Below are 22,294 nucleotides of genomic sequence, written 5' to 3'. Positions count from 1 at the left end.
CTAGAATAGTTATAGTAGCTAGAAAAAGTCCTACTAGTACTTCTTTATTCTATTAGAGTATTAGGGATTCTAGAATATTTAACTATTATTAATCTTAGTCTTCTAATTCTCCTATCCCCTTAATACCTTCTTTATACTAGGAGTATTTTCTTATAATATAACTAATTTAATTATACTAGTAGTATTAGCCTTCCTTTCTTTAATTCTAGTAGTTCTACCACTCCTCCTTTAATTCTTTCTACTAGAATTTATTTAGTTAGGGATTTATTACTTTATTATTATCTTTTTTTTTTTTCCTTAAGTTATTCTTTGACACACAAGACCCTAGAGGTTAATTTAGTTATATTTTATTTAGCTTTTCCTACTTCTCTTATTTCTAAAGTTTCTCATACCTTGCCCCTAGTTTATGTAAGCGTCTCACTGGCGAGGCGCTTGGATATGGGTAATATTGGTAAAGGAAGCAAAGCTACATGGAGTATAAGGATAGTAGGAAGATATTAGAAGTAACAAAATAAAGTACTTGTCTCTTAGCACTTCAGGGGTTATTATATTACTATTTATATTACCTAGTCAAGTCACTAGCATGGTACAGGTAACTTAAATATTACTATTCTCCTAATTACCCTTAGTTACTGGATATATAGTTTAACATGTAGTTTAGCATGTAATTACATATTATATAATTACTATAATAATTGCCTCTCCTCCCCTTAGCAGCATGTCTGTATACTATATATACTATACCTAATCTAGCTTAGTACTCTATTAGGGAGGAGCTAGCCCTAATTAGTATAATATAACCTACTTTTTTATTTAATACTAGAGATAATAATAGTGCATATAATATTACCTCTATTAATTATACTTTATTAAATAGGATATAAATAATATTATATTTTACTTTAAATAAAATAATAGATAGGAATAGGTAGTTTACTAGGTATATTAATAATAAATAAAGATATTATTATAGTATAAATATTATAAGAAAATACTCTTCTATATATACTTTTTCTAGCCTAATCTATATTTTAAAAAGTCCCTCCTAATAGATTAATATATTATACTAGGTAGATTATTATTACTTAAATATTATAGTAATAACTAATTATATTATAGATTTTATGGCTCCCTTAAAATATCCTTTATCTAATACTATACTAGCCATGTCTTTATAAAAAAGAGCCTATTTAGTTACTACTATTTCTTCCTTTATAGGTACCTTTATTCTAGTAGCATAGATCTATTATATTAACTATTTATAGACTTCTATAGTAAACTCTCTTATATCTATACTAATTATAGTACCTATAACCCCTATTACTACTAGTATATCCCTTATAATTCCTGCTATTACTACTTTATTATCTAGCAGGACTATATTCCTCTTATTCTTTATAGCTACTTCTAATATTATAGTAACTCCTACTATCTTTCTCTCTACTTCTTCTACTGCGGTGACTCTAGCTGCTCTAGCCACTATTATCATGCTAGCTCCTGCTGTCGCGCCAGCTCCTATTATTATGCTGGCTCCTATTATTATGCTAGCTCTAGTTACTCCTACTATTACTATAGCTCTAGCTGCTCTAGCTATTCTGGTTACTCCTACTAGCTTGTCTATTATTATATAGATACCATGTTACCTATATTATATAAAGTCTTAATAGTATATAGATAATAGCCCTATGGAAGTTTATTCCTATATATGCCTAAATCTAGAATAATAATATACTTATTATACTTACTTATATAAAAAGTATTTCCTTATAATCCTGCCTATATATACTAGTCTTGGCAAGATCTAGGTAATATCTAGTAGGGTAGTAGGTATAGTGGTTTATACTTACTAGACCTATATTATCTAGGTTTTTATTTATTATCTTAAGATTAAGAATTAGTTAGAAAAGTTATTTTAGTTTATTAACTATAATTTATTTTACTTACTTAATATATAATATATTAGGGGCAGTATAATAAAGTTAGAAGATAATAATAAGAAGGTTTAAGATAATTATAATAATTAAGAATTTATTAATATTATAGTATAGGTACTTATTATTTCTATTTTTATATAGTAAAATTAAGTTATTTTTTTTAAAATTCCTTAATACTTATAGTATGCCCCTATTAAATCTTAAAATTTAATAAAAAAAAGAGAAAGAATAATATTATTAATATATTTTTATAATCTTTTTAATTTCTTAATTTTTATTAACTTATTATTTTTATATTTTATTATTTTATAATATTTTACTAGTATCTTGCTTATATCTTATTTATATAGTAAAATTTATTTAGGATATTTTATATATTTTCTAAATTTTTTATTAATTATTAAGTATTCTTATATATTAGTTATTTTTTTTATTTAACTAGATATTAGTCTTTACTATATAGCTTTTATTATATAATAATCTATTTTATCTCTTATTTTTCCTTATTATTAATAATAACTAGCTAGAATAGTACTAGTAAGTTACTATCTCTTATATTCTATTCCTTAAGGAATAATATATAAAAGACTAGGTAGATTTTCCTATATAATCTAGGTAATTATAGATAGTATATTTATTAGCCTATTATCTTAACTATTTTAAATAATCCTTTATATTTAATATCTAGCTTCTTACTAGGCCTCTATATATAGATATTTTTTATAGATAGTAGTACTTATTAGCCTATATAATATTTAATTAGGTAATATCTCTTATTATAGCTTCTTACTTACTATTTAGTAGTATAGCATAGGCTCTCTTCTAGCTAATAGTATTTTACTTATAGTTAGTTAAATTATTCTCCTACTACTATAATTATGCTAGAATTCCTAATATTAGTAAGCTTAAGTAATACTAGCTAGTAGCTATATTATATCTTATAAGGAAATATTTTTAATAATATATTTTTTATATTATTATATATAAATTCTACTATACCTAGCTAGTCTACTTAATTAATTTATTAGTAATTAATATAGGTCCTTAGATAAGTTTCTAATATCTAGTTCTAATATTTTATTTGGCTATTTATTTATAGGTAGAATATAGTACTTAGTTATCTTTTAATTTATAGCCCTTAATATAGCTAGGTCTAATATTTACTAGTAAAGAGTAAGCTATAATTACTTACTAGACTTCTTAATACTCTTATTTTAAGTATTATTTTTTCTATAAATATATTAACTAGCTCCTTAATATTAATATTCCCTATTATTAAGAGATATTTAGCTCCCTTAATATATTAATCTATAATTACTAGAATAGTATTATACACATACTCCTTTTATATTAATAGTAGTAAGCCTATAATAAAGTCTAGAGTTAGGTTTTACTAAGGATATTCTAGTACCAGAAGCTTTATAAGCTAGCCTAGTAGAAGTTATCTAGATATCTTTATTTTCTAGTAAGTTAGATAACTTTTTATATATTTCTTAATATTATATTACAGGGTATCCTAGTAAAATTTTTATTTAATAAAATCTAATATTTTCTTTTAACTAAAGTAGCCTATATATAGGTTATTATAGTATATCCTTAGTAATTTTTAATATATTATTTAATTAAAAGAAATATAAATAGCCTTATTATATTATATTAGCTTATTATTATTAATATACTATCTATTCTTATAAATTTATCTTTATTTAATATTATTTTTAAGTTACTTTATTACTTCTTATTTAGGTAATTTCTCTACTATTTAAGTATGCCTCTAGCATGCCAGGTATTTCTTACTAGTATTACTCTAAATATAATTTATATAGGTATCTCTATATTATATTTTCTAAAATAAGTCTTATAAAGTAGTTAATAATATCTTATAAGCTTACTTATTACTAGCTGCCTTTTATACTAGTATTCTTTAAATTAAAAGTTCTGGATTTCTTAATTATATAATTAGGGTCTCTTAAGAAGCTACTATCTTATTCTTATCTTAATTATTCTATAAACCTCCTAACTTTACTTAAAGTATAGGTAAGAGTCTCTTAGCTATATCTTATTAGGCAGGTTTATAATTCTTTTGCCTTAAAAATATATTAGCTAGATTAAGGCTACTAGACTAATATTTAATCTAGAAATCATATATTACTAGGAGCTTAACCTATCTAGCCTAATATTAATTTAAAGTCTTAATAATATAGAAATATTTTAGATTTATATAATCTATTTATATATATATTATATATAAGTTACCTTTAAAATAATAGTATTATACTTTAAAGTATTCTACTATAATTAATAATTCTTAATTATAAGTTTTATACCTCTTCTTTACCTTAATTAGCTTTCTTAAGTAGAAGGCTATAGGTTGCTAAGTAGTATACTATATCTTTATAAATTAGGTACTATTATATTATATTAGGATTCTTGTAATTATAAAACCTAATATATTAATTACTAGAAATATCTCTTATTCTAGGTTAAAATACTATAGTACTAGAGATCTAGAGAATACCTACTTTAGTATCTTAAAGGTACTTTAACTATTCTTTATTATCTTAAAGAGATTATTCTTCCTCCCCTTTATTATTCTCTTTAGTATATTACTTAGTAGGGTAGTAATCTTAAAGTACTAGTAAATAAATTTTTAAAAATATCCTATAAATCCTAGAAATACTTAAATATTATAAAATAAGTATAGTTCTAGCTAGTTATCTATAATATATACTTACTTAAGGTTTATTTAGATTTTTTTAATTCTTATAATAAAGCTAAGGAAATATACTTCTTTCTAGTAAAAGTTATACTTTAAAAGTTTTATATAAAGATTATATTTCTAGAAATATAATAATACTTTATTAATATAATATTTATACTTTTCCTTTATTTATAAGTAAATTAAGATATTATCTAGATATATTATATAAAATTTATCCAGAATCTCCTTTATTACTTTATTAATATATACTTAAAAGATAGCTAGGGTATTATATAATTTAAAAAATATAACTAAATATTTATAATATTTATACTTTATATAAAATATTATTTTCTATTTATTATTCTAATAAATATAAATCTAGTAGTAGGTATCTTATAAATCTAGTTTAATAAATTATTTAGCTTTAACTAGTTAGTCTATTAGTTTATTAATTTATAGGAGGGAATATTAATTCTTAATAATAATTATATTCAGGCCCCTATAATCTATATAAAGCTATAATAACCTATTAGTCTTTTATATAAAAAGTACCAGCATACCTACTATACTTATTAAGGGCTAGATCTATTCTTTTTCTAATATTTAATTAATATACTCCCTTAAGATTACTAACTTTATCCTTAATATATTATATAGCTAGCTTATTAATAATACTATACTAGTAATTAATAATATATTATAACTAGCTTTTTTAAAAGAAAGTACCTCTACCTCTTTCTTTAAGAATATTAATTTCTATTTTTTATAATATTTAGGAAGAGCTTTTATTATACTACTATTATTATATAGTTAGCTTAAGACTAGTATAGTAAGTTCTTATCTTATTATACTCTTAAATTACTTAGGTAATTTAATTTTAATTTTTAACTTTTTTTTTTAGTAATACCAGGTATTTACTATTAAAGAAATATTAGGATTAATTAGACTTAGCTAGCTATATTCTAGGATTAGTTAGTATTCTTTTTCTTTTAAATCTACTATATAATATTTTATATTAAATTCTCTAATTTTATTAAGGCTATTTATAATTTAATTCTTTATCTAGAATCTTATATAATATAGTATTATTAAATTATTAATAAAATATATAAGTTACTTTATTTTTATCTTATTAAGATTTATTCCTTCTTTAATTAAGAAATAGTAAGAAATAAAGTCCTTATTTACTCTAGTATCTATAAGTACCCTTATTATAATCTATTTCTTACCTACTAGGATAGCTATAGTAGCTAAAAGAAGTCTTACTAGTATCTTTTTATCTTATTAAAGTATTAAGAATTCTAGAGTATTTAACTATTATTAGTCTTAATTTTCTAATTCTCCTACCCTCTTAGTACCTTCTCTATACTAGAAGTATTTCCTTATAATATAACTAGTTTAATTATATTAGTAATATTAGCCTTTCTTTTTTTAGTTCTAGTAATTTTACTACTCCTCCTTTAATTCTTTCTACTAAAATTTATTTAGTTAGAGATTTATTATTTTATTATTATTTTTCTTTCTCTTTCTTAAGTTATTCTTTAATATATAAGACCCTAGAGATTAGTTTAGTTATATTCTATTTAGTTTTTCTTACTTCTCTTATTTCTGAAGTTTCTTATACCTTGCCCCTAGTTTAGTAACTTTAGCTAGACTTTATAATATTATTATATCTTGCTAGATTTCCTTGCGTAATTTAGGCCAGGCTATTTAAATAGCTAGCTAGTAGAGGAATCCTTTAAAATTAGCTTTAATTATTAGAATAAACTCCTTTATCTAGATTATTAGGATTTATATACTTTATTATAGTCCTTATCTTATATATAGGAGCTAGTAAGCTACTATCTACTTATAGTCTCTCTCTAGTTTTAAGAAGTTTTACAGGAACTTAGTAAATTCTAAATAAGTAAGTTCTTTAGAATTTGCTTTATATTTAGAATATTATACTTATTTTATATTATCTTTTAGGTAACCTATAATATAATAGACTTTAGCTATATTACTCTTATAAAGTTTCTTCTATAATCTAAAATAGTTTTAGAAATCTTCTAGAAAAATATTAAGTTCTTTTAAATTTTATATCTTAAAGAACTTAGATTTAAATACCTTCTCCCTACCTATTTATATAACTTGCGCCATGTATTAGGCTATATATTATAGCTTATTATCTTCTATTAACTTAATAGGTTAGTACTAGAGAGTTACTAGTACTATTAAATCTTCCTTAATAATAGTTTCTAGAACTATAGTTATAGATTCTATAAAGTTTAGATCTACTACTCCTTAGGAGGAGGAGCAGGTAGTCCTTCTTATACTTATTATATTACTTTACTTATAAAAGAAGTACTTTAAATTATAAGTATCTTACTAGTAAGGTACTTAAATATAAGTAGTATTAGTAAAGAAAGTAAAGCTATATAGAATATAAGAATAATAGAAAGGTATTAAAAATAATAAAATAAAATACTTATCTCTTAGTACTTTAGAAATTATTATATTATTATTTATATTATCTAGTCAAGTTACCAGCATGGTACAGGTAACTTAAATATTGCTATTCTCTTAATTACCCTTGGTTACTGGGTATGTGGTTCAGCATGTGGTTCAGCATGTGGTTGCATGTCACGTGGTCGCCGTGACAGTTTAGTAACTTTAATTAGACTTTATAATATTATTATATCTTACTAGATTTCCTTGTATAATTTAGGCTAGGCTATTTAGATAGCTAGCTAGTAGAGAAATTTTTTAAAATTAACTTTAATTATTAGAATAAACTTCTCTATCTAGATTATTAGGATTTATATACTCTATTATAATCCTTATCTTATATATAGAAGCTAGTAAATTACTATCTACTTATAATCTCTCTCTAGTTCTAGAAAGTTCTATAGAAACTTAATAAATTTTAAATAAATAAGTCTTTTAGGATTTACTCTATACTTAAAGTATTATACCTACTTTATATTATTTTTTAAGTAATCTATAATATAGTAGACCTTAATTATATTACTCTTATAAAGTTTCCCTTATAACCTAAAATAATCTTAGAAGTCTTCTAGGAAGATACCAAGTTTCTTTAGGTTTCATGCCTTAAAGAACTTAGGTTTAGGCACCTTCTCCCTACCTATCTATATAGCTTGCGCTATATATTAGGCTATGTATTATAGCTTATTATCTTCTATTAATTTAATAGATTAGTACTAGAGAGTTACTAATACTATTAAACCTTTCTTAATAATAATTTCTAGAATCATAATTATAGATTCTATAAAGTTTAGATCTACTATTCCTTAAGAGAAGGAGCAGGTAATCCTTCTTATACTTATTATATTACTTTATTTAATAAAGAAGTACTTTAAATTATAAGTATTTTATTAATAAGATACTTAGATATAAGTAGTATTAATAAAGAAAGTAAAGCTATATAAAATATAAGGATAATAAGAAAGTATTAGAAATAATAAAATAAAGTACTTGTCTCTTAGTACTTTAGAGGTTATTATATTACTATTTATATTACCTAGTCAAGTTACTAGTATAGTATAGGCAACTCAAATATTACTATTCTCCCAATTACCCTCAGTTACTGGGTATGTGGTTCGGCATGTGGTTCGGCATGTGGTTGCATGTCACGTGGTCGCCGTGACAATAAGGGTGGACAGTCAAGGCAGAATCTAACTAGATAGATACTATAGCTTCGCGCTATAATAGTACTTCCTTCCTTAGGGTCGAGCTCTATTAAAACTAGGGAGGAATTAGTCAGGATTTCTCAGGATAATAGAGGTAATAATTATTTACTAGTTAGTAAGTATTCTCTAAATATTTAGCAGGCTCTTTAGTTAGCTTATTATATTTAATCTACTTAATAATATATCATAGCTTAAATTTACTATAGCCTTAATAAACTTATTAAGAATTAAAGACTTTTTTAACTTCCTATTCTTCTAATCCTTCTACTTTAATAAGTAGTAGTAGATCAGGATATTAACTAGGTAAAGAGTTATTAGTAGCAGGGCAGAGTAAAGATATATTAAATATAGAATAGATTCTTATACTTTCAGGTAATTTAAGTTTATAAGTATATAGGCTAATAATTTTCTTAATATAGTATAGCCTAAAATTCTTCTAGTCTAATTTTTTCTATAAGTAGAGTATTTAGATATTATAGGTATCTAGCTAGACTTCTTGCCCTATAGTATAATAATATATAGGTTACTTTTAGTAGTTAGCTTATACTTTATAACAGGCTTAAGTAAATAAGATCTTAATATAGATAAACTTATAAATCTTATATATAGTATTAGTAAACTTCTTAGTATCTTTCTTAGTAAGGTAGATAGTAGGGCAGCTTAATTTAAACCCTAATATTAGGTAGAATCTATAGTTAGCCATAAATAATAATACTCCTATAAACTTGGAATAAATAAAGTTAATAATAAACTTAGCTATTAATAGCTATTTAAACTAATCATTTTATAGGTATAATATATATACTTATAAGTATTATCCTAAGATAATATTAGTATATTTAGTTTAGCTATTAATCTCAGGATAATAAGTAGTAAATAGCAAGTTATAGATTTTTAGGCAGGATATTAAGTATTTTTAGAAGATAATAATAAACTAGACTTTATAATCTAATATAATTATTTTAGGGATATTATAAAGCTTCTAGATATACTTAAGATATAGATTAGTTACTCCTTTAGTATTAATTATTCTAGTATAGGGAAGGAAGTACTTTATCTTTATTAAATAATTAATTATAACCAGAATAATATTATAGCTATTACTTAATAATAAATATATAATAAAGTCTATACTTATATCTTGCTAAGTATATTTAAGAATTAGTAAAGGCCTTAGTACTCCTTACTTTACTTCTTAAGAAAGAGTAATTTAGTAGTAAAAGTAATAGTTCTAGACTTATTAATTAATATATTTATAAATCCCAGGCTAGAAGTATTTATATAATATTAGTTTATATATCTTAGTTCTTCTAAAATATCTAGTAGTAGGATTTTTATAATAAAGTTTTAATATTTTAGCTTTTATCTTATTATAGTTAGATATATAAAGTCAGTCTTAATATCTTAGGTATAGACTAGTACATCTATAGTTAGCTAATATAATATTAGAATATCTTAGTAGACTATCCTTTAGGATATTTAGAATAGACTAGAACTTCTTATCTTATAGATAAGCTCTATTAAATAGTAGTTATAATATTAGTAGCAGGGAGATTAATTTATTAGTAGCAGGTTATTTAGCAAAGTATACTTAATATTAGCTATTAATATTTAATCTTAGATCAGTAGTAGTCTTAAATAGTAGGTTTTTAAATTTTAGGATAGTCTAGCTCTAGTAAAGGAGTTATTTATCCCCCTCTTTAGGCAGGTCCTCTAACCTCCTAATTAGTATATTAGGCTTAGTACCCAACTTCCTAGGATAGTAATATATTTAGAAGTTAAATCTTAATAAAAATTTAGATTAACAGGCTTATTAATAGTTTAGCAGCTTAATTAATATAAAATACTTTAGATTCTAGTAGTCTATAATAACCTTTATAGATAATAGAATCCCTTCTAGTTCAAGATACTATTCTTTAAAATAATAAATAATAACTAATAATTCTTTATTATAAATCTTATAATTATATTCTATTATAAAATATTTTTTAAAGAAAAATATAATAAGGTATAATATATTTTTATTATTATATTATAATAGTACTCCAGCAAATATATAATTAAAGATATTAGTTTCTAGAATTATATCTTTTAACTAGTTAAAAGATTTTAATATTAGGGTATTTATAAAAGCAGCTTTTAATTATTTAAATACTTCTTAACAGGCAGGTATCTAGTTAAAGTTAATATCCTTCTTAGTTAGGTTAACTAATAGTTTAATAATTTTTAAAAAATTATAGATAAATTAGTAGTAAAAGTTCCTAAAATTAATAAAGGCTTAGATATTAATTAAATAGATTAATATTTCTTACTTAGTAATTATTTTTACTTTATTAGGATCTATTTAGAAGCCATCTCTACTTATAATTAGTCCTAGGAACTTTATCTCATGCACAAAGAATTTATATTTACTAAATTTAGTATAAAGTCCTACTATTTATAGGCATTCTAATACTTATTAGATATAATAGATATATTTAGTATAAATTTAGCTATAAATTAGAATATTATCTAGATATATAATATAGAAAATATCTAAATAATTATATAAGGTTTTATTAATAAATCTCTAGAATAATATTAAGGTTCTAGTAAGCCTAAATAGTATTACTAAAAATTTAAATAAGCCTAACTAAGTTTAGAAAATAATAAGGTATTTTTATCCTTTCTTAATCTATAAATTATTAAAAATAGAGATAATATTAATTTTTAAGAAATATCTTATCCTTTTTAGATTATTTAGTATCTCTTTTATTAGTAATAGTAGGTAATAATCTTTTATAATAATTATATTTAGGATTTAGTAGTCTATATAGAATTACAAGCCTTCTCTAGATTTCTTTATAAATAGGACAGGAGATATAGTAAGAGAGAAACTAAAGTAAATAAAATCTTTTTTTAAGTTCTTTTTAATCTATTCCTTTAGAACTTTTAATTTATCTTAGGATATATTATATAGGCTCCTAAAAGATAGGATTTTTCCAGGTAATAGTTTAATCTTATAATTATTAAATTAGTAGGGTAGCAGGCACTTAGCCTCCTTTAATAAGAATATATTATAGAATTTAGTAAACTTAGGAAGTAATTACTCTTATAGCTTAGATTTAATAATAATAATAGAGTTCAGAATAGCTTTAATATTAGTAATAATAATAGTAAATATCTAGTATCTACAGCAAGTATATATAGTACAGGCAGTAATTAAGACTCTAGTAATATCTTAATTCTTTAGAGATTTAGGGCAGGAATTAAGATATTAGGAAAAAGCTTTTAGTAGTATATTATATAATACTAAAATCTTTATAAGCTTTAGAGGTATATTATAGTATTTCTTATAATAAGGGCTTTTAAATAGAATAGTATAATTAATAAATCTAATCTAGGAATTATAGGTCTTTAATTAAGATAAGCTAAGAATAATAGGAAAGTATATAAGTTAAATTATAAGAAAAGTAATATTCTTTTTAATATAATTATAGATTCTTTAAGTTAAATAAATAAAATAAGTAATATTACTAGACTTTATTAAAGTATTATTAAATCCCCTTAGTAGGATAGGGTTCCTTAATAGTAATATCTTTAATTAGTTATTTATAGCCTAATTATAGTCTATAAAATATTTATCCTTAGCTCTAGAGTTAATTATAGTAAAGATTAGTAGAATCTTATTAAGAATTTCTAGGTTAACAGGCAGAATTATTAATTTAGATTAGTAACTTTTTTTCTCTACTATTATTCTAGCTATCGTAGTCTTTAATAGGTAGAGAGAGTGCTAGGGGTATCCCTAATTATAGCTTAGATTAGGAATACTTTATTTTCTAATTTAGGGGATATAGGGCATTTAACAGGCAGGATTCTAGTTAATAGGGGGTATAGGTCTAGTTTAGTAGTAAATATAAAGATATAGCTAGTTAGTCTTTAGTTAGGATATAGATAGCTACCTACTAGGTAGTTAGCACTACTATAGTAGTAATATAGGTATTAGATTTAATAATTAAGGTAATAAGTAGTAGACAGGTCTATTAGATCTTTAATAGGAGTAGTAGTAATAATAGGATTAATAGGGACCACAGGAATTTAGGTAGTAGGAGTTAGCTTTAAGATAAGTTAGGGAGGCTAGGAATTCTTTATAAATAAGGGCAGGGCAGTACTTATATAATAATAATAGTAATTTTCTAGATTTTATAAGTAATTAGTAAAGTTATAATATTATAATAAGGCCTTAAAATATATTAATATCTCTTAAAGTTCTTAATTAATAGCCTATTCTAGAATTATAAATAAGATATCTTTATTTATATTCCCTTCTAATATAAGATATTAAAATTTAATAAAAAAGATACTAAACTTATAGTAAATTTATTAAAGATAGAATAGATTAGTATAAGTATTAGTTTCTAAATTTAGATCTCTAAAAGCTTTCTCTAGAATTTCTAAAATCTTAATATAATTACTTAATTCACAGATTCTATCTTAAATATATAGTAAGATTTAGGTATATAGGATTCCTTTAAGGTAACTAGTTATATAAGCTATTCTACTATTTAGGATTAAAAAATAGTCAAGGTTTATAGTTATTTTCTAGCAAATTTAAGAAATAAAGTATCTTAAGTTACTTTATTAGCTATTAAACTTATCAGGGTCAGGAAGTCATTTAAAGATTTAAGTAGTAAGAATAGGCATGGTAAGAGTAATAATAGTAGTAAGAGAGGCAGTAATATTAGTATCTTTTTTAAAAGAAAATAATAATTAAGAAGGCATGTTATTCTAAGCAAGTACTTTAAATAACTCTTATTAAGTTTTTTTAGCTTATATCTTCTAGTACTTAATTATATTATCTTTCTATTAAATATAGTTAAGAAGATTAGTAATAATAAAATATAGAGTAAATAATTTATAGAGTTTTTCTATAATAATAGTAAAGAATTAGTATATCTTAATAATATATTATCTTAATTTATTAAGAGTATTATATAGGAGGGTTTCCATGCCTTCAGGCAGTATAGGTAGTAAGGCAGGCATGATAGTAGTAATTAACTCCTAGTAGAGAGGAGCTACATAATATCAGGAAATAGAGTTAGATTCAGATATTTATTAACTAGGAGCTAACTAGATAGAACAGCAAAATAGTAGGTATCAGGTAATAGATAGGACATAGCTCGAAGAGCTACAACAGGATTAAGGATAATGTGGCTTAAATACAGGAATAAGGGCGGACAGTCAAGGCAGAATCTAACTAGATAGGTACTACGGCTTCGCGCCGTGACAATTTTCCTTTAAAAATAATATATAAAGGTAAACTCTAACCTCTTATATTAATATATTTAATAGTAGTAACTTATTCTTAATTACCTAGTTAGATAAGATAAGGTCTTCCAAGCATACTAGATCTAGTAACTACTCTAGTAGTTACTATTAGATCTATTGCAAAGCTAGTTTTATTAAAATTATAAATATCTTTATTAGTAATACTATATTATAATCAGGTAGCTTATAATTAATTAAATTATTAGTTTAATATCTTTAGATCCTTATATTTAGCTTATTAGTGATTATATTTTCTTGCAAATTAACTTTTAATTAAATTATAGCATGTAATAAAATTTATTACCTAGTTTTTTCTAATTAGTAGTTAGGTAGTTAAACTACCTAATTAAAGCAAGATATTGTCACAGGGAGCAGGCGGGCAGTAGGTGTAGCTAACAGCAGGGTGTATATTCAGGCTATCTGCGTATAGGTATAATAGATAGGGGTTAGGTCAGGACAAGGATATAGCTTAAAGAGCTATAACAGGATTAGGGGTAATATGGCTTAAATATAGGAATAGAGGCAGATAATTAGGGTAGAATCTAACTAGATAGATATATAGTTATACTATAATAGTATCCTCTCTCTTAGACTAAGCTCTAGTAAAGTATTTCTAGGGTCCAGGCTTTCTAGAGTAGTAGTAATAATAAGTAGTAATATATTTAGTAATATTCTCTAGGTAGCTAGTAGGAACTTTAGTAATAATAAAATATCTAATCTATTTAATAATATATTTTAAATATAAGTAGCTATCTTAATTATAGTAGTCCTAATAAAAGTTAACTACTTCCTTAATCTTCTATTCCTTAATATTATTAACTTTAATATATAGGGGTTTAATTTCCTCTTATTTAGGTAATAGATTTTTAGTAATTAAGTATAATAATTTAATATAAAATACTAGATATATTTTTATATTCTTAAGTAGGTCTAGTTTATAAATATAAGAGCTAATAATCTTTCTAATAAAAAAGAGGTCTAGATTTTTCTAGTCTAATTTTTTTTAAAGGTGTAAGATTATAATATTCTTAATATTTAATTAGATTAATTAATTCTTAATATAGTATCTAGTAAGGTAATATTTCTAGTTAGTATAGTATTTATAGCAGGCTTAAATAATAATTATAATAATATAATAATATTCCTATATTTATTTTATAATTAAGATAAATTAATAAGTATTATAAATTTATAAATAGTAATTAGGTAGGATAAGCTTAAATCCTATATAAGAATTAAAATTATATAAAATAAAAAATAAGAAATATCTAGTAATCTTAGAATTAATATTATTAGTAGTAAATTTTATTATAAGTAGCTATTTAGCCTAATTATCTTATAAGTAATTAATATAGATTTATAGATATTATTCTAAAATAATATTTATATATTTAGTTTACTTATTAGTCTTAAAATAATAAGTAATAAATAAGAATAATCTTATCTTTAGAATATAGTTTAGATATATCTAGAATACTAATATAAACTAGAATTCTTAATTAAATATAATAGACTTAAGAAATTTATAAAATCTCTAAATATAGTTTTAAAATAGGTAAGTAGCTCCCTTAATATTATAAATACTATTATAGGGAATATAGTATTAAAACTTTATTAACTAGTTAATTATTATTATAATAGTATTAAAGTTTAAGTTTTAGGATAGATATATAATAAAATTAATAAATATATCTTTCTAGGGACCCTTAAATATAAGTAAGAAATAGAATATTTTTTAATATCTATTTTAATAAGATATAGATTATTTATAAATATAATAATTATAAATTTATTATTTTATAAACTATAATATTCTAGGCTAGTAATATAATTATAATAGTAATTTATAAATTTTTAATCTATTTTAATAGCTAGTAACTATATTTTTATAATATTTATATATTAGTTCTATTTTTAATTCTTCTATATTAGGGATATATAGTTAATTATAATAAAATAGGAGTCTAGAATAGTAAGTATACTTAAATAATATAATTAATAAATAATAGTTATAGTTCTTTTCTAGACTTTCTAGAATATTATTAGGGGCTAGATCTTATTTATAATCCCTATCTAGGTACTTTCTTAACTATTTAAGGAGCTAGATAGTCTCTTCTTCTTCAAGCTTAAGTAGCTAGAAATATACTAACTTCCTTCTAGTAGTAGTTTAAAGCTAGATTAATTATAATATTTACTAGCTCTATAATTTCTCTAAGTATTTAAATAGGAAGCTTGCTAAATTTTCTTTTTTTAATATTATTTAATTCTAGTATAGTAAGTATTTATTCCTCTCCTTAAAGAGATCCTATAATCTTCTAGTTAAATTATCTAGTTTTATTCTATACTTACCTGGGTAATAATTAATTATAAAATTAAAGTAGGATAGAAATTTAGATTATTAGGTTTATTATTAATTTAATATTTTAATTATTATAAAATACTCTAGATTTTTATAGTTAATTATAATCTTAATTAGATACTAGTATCTTTCTAATTTTAAAATCTATTTTTTTAAGTAATAAATAATTATTAGTAATTCCTTATTATATATCTTATAATTATACTTAATTAAAGTTATTTTCTTTAAGTAAAATCTTATTAGGTATAAAATTTTATTATTATTATATTATAATAATACTCTAATAAATATAAAGTCTAAGATATTAATTTCTAAAATAGCTAGTTAATCCTAATTAAAGAATCTTAGTATTAGTTCCTTAATAAATTTTACTTTTAGTATTTTAAAAGTAGTCTAGTAAGTTAATATTTATAAGAATAGAGTTCCTTTCTTCTCTAAGATAATAATAAATATAAGGATCTACAAGAATCTTTTAATAAAGTATTAGTAGAATCTAGTAAATCCTATAAAACTCTTAATATTAGTAACTATCTTAAGTAGCTTCTAATCTATTATAGTCTTAATCTTCTCAGGATCTATATAGGTACCTTCTTTTTTAATAATAATACCCAGGAACTTAATTTCTAGCTAGTAGAATTTATACTTAAATATCTTTATATATAGATTATTATCTCTCAAGATTTATAATATTTATCTTAAGTATTTAATATATTCTTTTCTTATATAATTATAAATTAGGATATTATCTAGAAATATATTATAGAATATATTTATATATTATTATAGAATATTATTTATAAAATATTAGAAGATAGCTAGGGTACTAGTTAAGCTAAATAATATAATTAGAGACTTATATAACCTAAAATAGATTTAAAAAGTAATTAGATATTCTAATCCCTTCTTAATATAAATATTATTAAAGGTAGTTACTAAATTAATCTTAGAAAAATACTATATTTCCTATAGATTATTTAGGATTTCTTTAATTAGGGATAATAGATAATAGTCCTTAACTAATATAATATTTAATCCTTAATAATCTATATATAGGCAGAGGCTACCTCTAGGTTTATTAATAAATAAAATAGAAAAGATAGCTAGAGATAAGCTAGAATATATAAAATTTTTTTTTAGATTCTTTTCTAACTATTTCTTTAAAATAATTAATTATACTTATAATATTAGATATAATTTATTAAATAGGGGTTATTTTTCTTCTTAAATCTTAATATTATAATTATATAATTAATATAGTAGTAGCTTCTCTACTTCTTAGGGATTAAATATATTTTAGAAATCTTATAGTTCTAGAAAAAATATAAGTAATAATTTAAAATTAATATCTCTATATTTTAGTTCTTTATTAATTTTATTTAATAAGATTTAATATAGTTTCTATACTAGATAGCAGGTATATATAACTAGTACTTTTAAGGATATTTAGTATATTTCTATAGATATAGGAGATTTTAATTCTAGTAATTCTTTTTATTAATTTAGTTACTTAGGTTAATCTTTCTAGAGAATATCTATTAAGGCCCTTACTCTTATAAGCTTGAGAGATATATTATAATATTTATAGTAGTATTAATTATTAAATATAGCTATTTAATTAGAGAAATATATTTTTAGATTATATATAGTAAACTAGGCTAGTTCTAAGATAATTAGGTAATAAAAAAGATAAGTAATATAGAAAATAAATTTTTAATTATAATAATTATTTAATAATAAATTAGTCTTTATATAATAAGTTATTATATCTTCTTTTATCTCCTTACTATAGAAGCTGGATAGAGATATTAGATAGGGAAGTAGAATAGTCTTTAATTTATATATTTCTATCTATTAGTAATTTATAAAGCTAACTTCTTTAGCTCTAGAATTAATTATAGTATAAGTTAGTATTTTTAAATTTTCTTAGTATAATTATATTTACTATATTATTAGGTTAGCACGTATATAATAAGGATTAGAAGAGTTAGTTAATTTAGTAATAGTATAGAATAGATAGAATAATATATCTAGTAATAAGGGCTTCTATATATATTCTAGTACTAGATAGTAACTATAGCTAGGTAAACTCTATTTTCTAAATTAGGCAGGGTATTAAGAAAGTATAATTAATTAAGTTTCTCTAGAGTAGTAAGATAGTTATTCTATATTATAATATAGAGAATAAATAATACTATAGTAAAGATTAAGCTAGAATAATATATTAGTATATTTATCTACTTTTAGATTTATATAGGGTATTAATTAGGTAAGAGATAATCCTTTATATAGTATATTCTATCTCTATAGTAAAAATATTTCTTATACTTATATTATTCTCCCCTGGGGGAGTATAGTATATAGCAGGCATAAAATAGATCTATAATATTTAAATCTTTTCTAGGCATAGGGGATATAACTAGATAACTAGATAAAATAGAATTAAGGAGATTTTTTAGTACTACTAGGCTAGAATAGTAGGAACTAGATATTAGGCAAGAATAGGATATTTATAGCTAGTATTAGTAGTAATAGTTTTCTAATAATTAGAGATAATTAGTATATTCTTGAAAATCTTAAGATAGGATAAGGTTATAAAATAATATATTTTAGAATTTAATTAAGATATTTTAGGTTAGGAAGAATATTAAAGAGTTATTAAGTATTTTTTCTTCTAAAATAAGGTAATAGAACTCTATAAAGTAAGTACTAAAATCTAAGTTCCTTTATTTCTAACTATAGAGGTAGTTCTAAATATTTTAAACTTAATTAAGGTCTTTAAATATTATTTCTAGATAATTAAGTAGGTTAGAATAGTCTAAGAACTAGAGAATATTAAGTCTTATTTTAAGTAAGATTAATTTATAAGCCTTTTTAATTAGATATCTTACTATATAGGTTAATTAAACTTTAGTAGCTAGAAAATAATCTAAATTAATATCTATTTTATTATAAATCTATTATATAAAGTAGTAGAGATTAAAATAAGTACTATTAAATTCTTATAAATTAGGGAGTTTCTTACTAAGATAAGTATTAGGGAAAGGGCTAGTAGAAATAAATATAGATATTTTTATTATATTAGTTACTATAACTTTAGTAAGGGGAGTATATTTAGTAGAGGTAGGGATAATAATAGGAGTAAGTATAATAAAAATAATAGTAACCTATAATATAATAAATATATACTTAAACTTAATTAACTTTTATTAAATTATTTTTAATTTTTTCTTTTAATATAATATTACTCCCTTCTTCTTAACTAGCTCCAGGCTAGCTTTATTAACTTAGTTTTAGAGGGTATAAATCTTCTTTTTTAGAAAATTAGTATATTTATTATAAGATTTAAGATAAATAATCTAAGTAATAAGATTATTAATAATATAGCTTATAAACTCCTTGACTAAATCTATAATTAAGAGTAATTTAGGTTATTTTAACATGCTAGTAATAGCTATACCTAGGGTAGGAGCTATATAATATCATGGGGAGCAGGTAAGTAGTAGGTATAGCTAATAGTAGGGTGTATATTCAGGCTATCTACGTACAGGTACAATAGGTAGGGGTCAGGTCAGGATAAGGACATAGCTCAAAGAGCTACAACAGGATCAGGGGTAATGTGGCTTAAATACAGGAGTAGAGGCGGACAGTTAGGGCAGAATCTAACCAGATAGGTACACAGCTACACTGTGACAGATATAAGCTATTTCTACCATATATATTGATCTAGGAGCAACTCCATACTTATCTCTAAATATAATCTATTTTAATAGAGTATCCTTCTGGATTTTAGATAGCCAGAGATTATAGTTATAGAGTTCTGCTTGATATTAGTAACTATATAAGTAATTAGTTAAGGTAGATCAAGGTACATTATAAATAATAGCTGCATAATAAATACTTGGAATTTTGCTATTTTTAAAGGCTTAGATAGCAAGCTAGATCCTACCCTCTTACTCTACCAAGTTTCGAGTTGATTAACGCGCTTTTGGTGGCATGGTGATGGTTTGAATAGTGACGTGTAATTAAACGCGTGAAAATTTGGTGGGTGGCTGGATGACTTGTGGTGGCTGGATGACCTAGGAATTACATTAATCGTCATCAGAACATCTGGCATGACATCACGCAAATAAAGCTAGGCAACGCAAAGAACATCAAACAATGGGAAATGAAAGAACCAAGAGCCTAGATGTCAGATCAGATCATCGGGGCTTTGATTTCGCATGTTATCCATGCATATGCATTGACAGAAACAACGACGTCATCACCAGATATAACTAGCTACAAGCGAGTGGCTACTGCGACCCCCGGCTCTTCCTTTTACTCTTACGCACACATTCTCTATCTCCAGATCCAGTCTGGGTCGAGCTTCTGCTGAGATCTCTCTGGGTCGGTTCGATTCGAGGTGCGTCGCGTCGCGTCGCGTCGAGGTCACGTCAAAGTCTAAGAGATGCGATCTGCTCTGGCTGGGCATCGGACATTGAGAATTGCATCATGGAGGAAGGACTCAGTGGGATCGCGATGGTCATATGCGCAATTTAAGCCTCAAGCTAGGCGACAACGTGTGTTCTCTAGTGTGGGAGTGGGCTTGTTGAAACATGGACATGGAACGGGCGTGCTTGAGAACGGACGGGAACAGCGTCACTTTTACTCCGTCCCAGGTCGTAGGCTGTATAAGCAAAGAACACGGGCGGAGAAGCCGGCGAGCATGAGGGGGAGGGAAATAAGGGGGGACAAGTTCTGTAACGAGGCTGATGGGTCAATGGATGGGGATGGAGCTGGAAAGGAGGAGAATAAGCGTCGAAATGGTTTTGGGCCAAATGATAAGCTTGCGCACGCAGGGACAAAGGGTAGGTAGGTACTGTTGGTCTAGGCGAACTCTGTTGGTTTATGTTGAGAATGGTGGTCTTGGATAATGGCTTTGCTGACGTTGAGAACAGGCAAGCTTTTAACGACACCATCAAGATTGTTCAAGCTTCTTATTCCGTTGCCGACTAATCATCAGAAAGGTATTTGCTTTTCCTTTTTCGTCCCCGTTCGGTTTGGTGGCCCACGAATTAATTTTTGGCTAGATGTCGAAGCCATTGCGATACTAGTTCACTCTCAGCAACCACTCTCATATTTAGAGCGACTGATCCAAGCGGAAGTTCCTCTGGTCAAAGGACGAGACGGACAGAAAAGACCACCGGCCATATCCTTTATCGTTCTTCAGTTTGAAGGCGATTCGATCCGCCCACGATCCGCCACGCATGAAGACGCCAAATTTTCTGCGCGCTCCATGGGAGAGGTGGAAGAAATAGCTCTAGCTGTTGGCCCAGAGCCAACAGAGTTGAAATCGCCTAGCAAGGAGCTTGGCACATGTAGCAACTTGCGACGGGGAAAACCTGACCCAGAGAGTGCAGACGAGCGGTATGTGCGGTGGTCGCACGCGACGGAGATCGGAGATTTCATTCGTGACGCTGTTCGTGCTGGAGAGTTCATTATTGCCATCGAGGGGGAACCAGCAGGACTGAGTCAAATCAAAGTGACAGTCCCTTCCTTCGAGGAGCGAACATATTTCCTCCGGATGCGGTTGAGGAAAATCGCCGGTCGAATCCAGAAACTTGCAGAGATCAAGCATGAGTGTGACATATTAGCACACCGGGGTGCACAGCGCGTGGCTATCGGGGGATTCGGCATACTTGCTTCGTGGTGGTATCTCGTGTATAGACTAACATTCGAGACAGATCTAGGCTGGGATACGATGGAGCCCGTCACATACCTAGCTAGTTTGTCCACACTCATGGGGGGATACTTGTGGTTTCTTTACCACAATCGCGAGATATCATATCGCTCAGCAATGGATTTCACGATTAATGCCCGCCAGAAGAAGCTGTATCAGCAGAAGGGTTTAGATCTACAGCTTTGGGAGAGCCTCATTGACGAGGGCAATGCGCTCCGCAGGGAAATCAAGACCATTGCAGCTGATTACGAAACGGAATGGAATGAGAAGCTGGATGAGCGTGACGAGCGTGTCACTGAAGCACTGAGGCAGGAAAGGAAACAGAAGAAGGATGATAGCAAGCAAGAGGAAGGGAAAAGATCTGATACTTAATACTCTTTATATCTTGTGTGGAATTGTGTGCGATTGCATACAGAAGTGGATTTGACCTGAATACCTATATTTTAGGATATACAATATATATAAGATACAGTGCTTAAACCCTTATTTTCTCAGAGGCTTGAAGTTTGCCTGGGGTTAAGAATTGCCCACATACTAACTGACTGATAAAAAAAAAAAAGGTACTTCAGGAGGTTCCATCGG

The 22,294-nt window shown here is 25.0% G+C and overlaps 1 protein-coding gene across 1 annotated transcript; it reads left to right on the top strand.

Moving 5' to 3' along the window:
* Positions 1–20,440: 20,440 nt before the first annotated feature.
* Positions 20,441–22,178, top strand: P175DRAFT_0553538 (uncharacterized protein; the record flags this gene model as incomplete). Its single annotated transcript, XM_040900498.1, has 3 exons — positions 20,441–20,840; positions 20,931–20,999; positions 21,063–22,178. 3 exons carry the CDS (start codon positions 20,441–20,443, stop codon positions 22,082–22,084), a joined length of 1,491 nt encoding a protein of 496 aa, XP_040755655.1. The 3' UTR covers positions 22,085–22,178.
* Between the last annotated feature and the right edge of the window lie 116 nt (positions 22,179–22,294).

The sequence above is a fragment of the Aspergillus ochraceoroseus genome (assembly GCF_002846915.1).
Source record: "Aspergillus ochraceoroseus IBT 24754 chromosome Unknown P175scaffold_1, whole genome shotgun sequence".
In the NCBI taxonomy this organism is placed as follows: domain Eukaryota; kingdom Fungi; phylum Ascomycota; class Eurotiomycetes; order Eurotiales; family Aspergillaceae; genus Aspergillus; species Aspergillus ochraceoroseus.
Note: the sequence above shows the minus strand (reverse complement) of the source record. Positions and strands in the feature narration are given on the sequence as shown.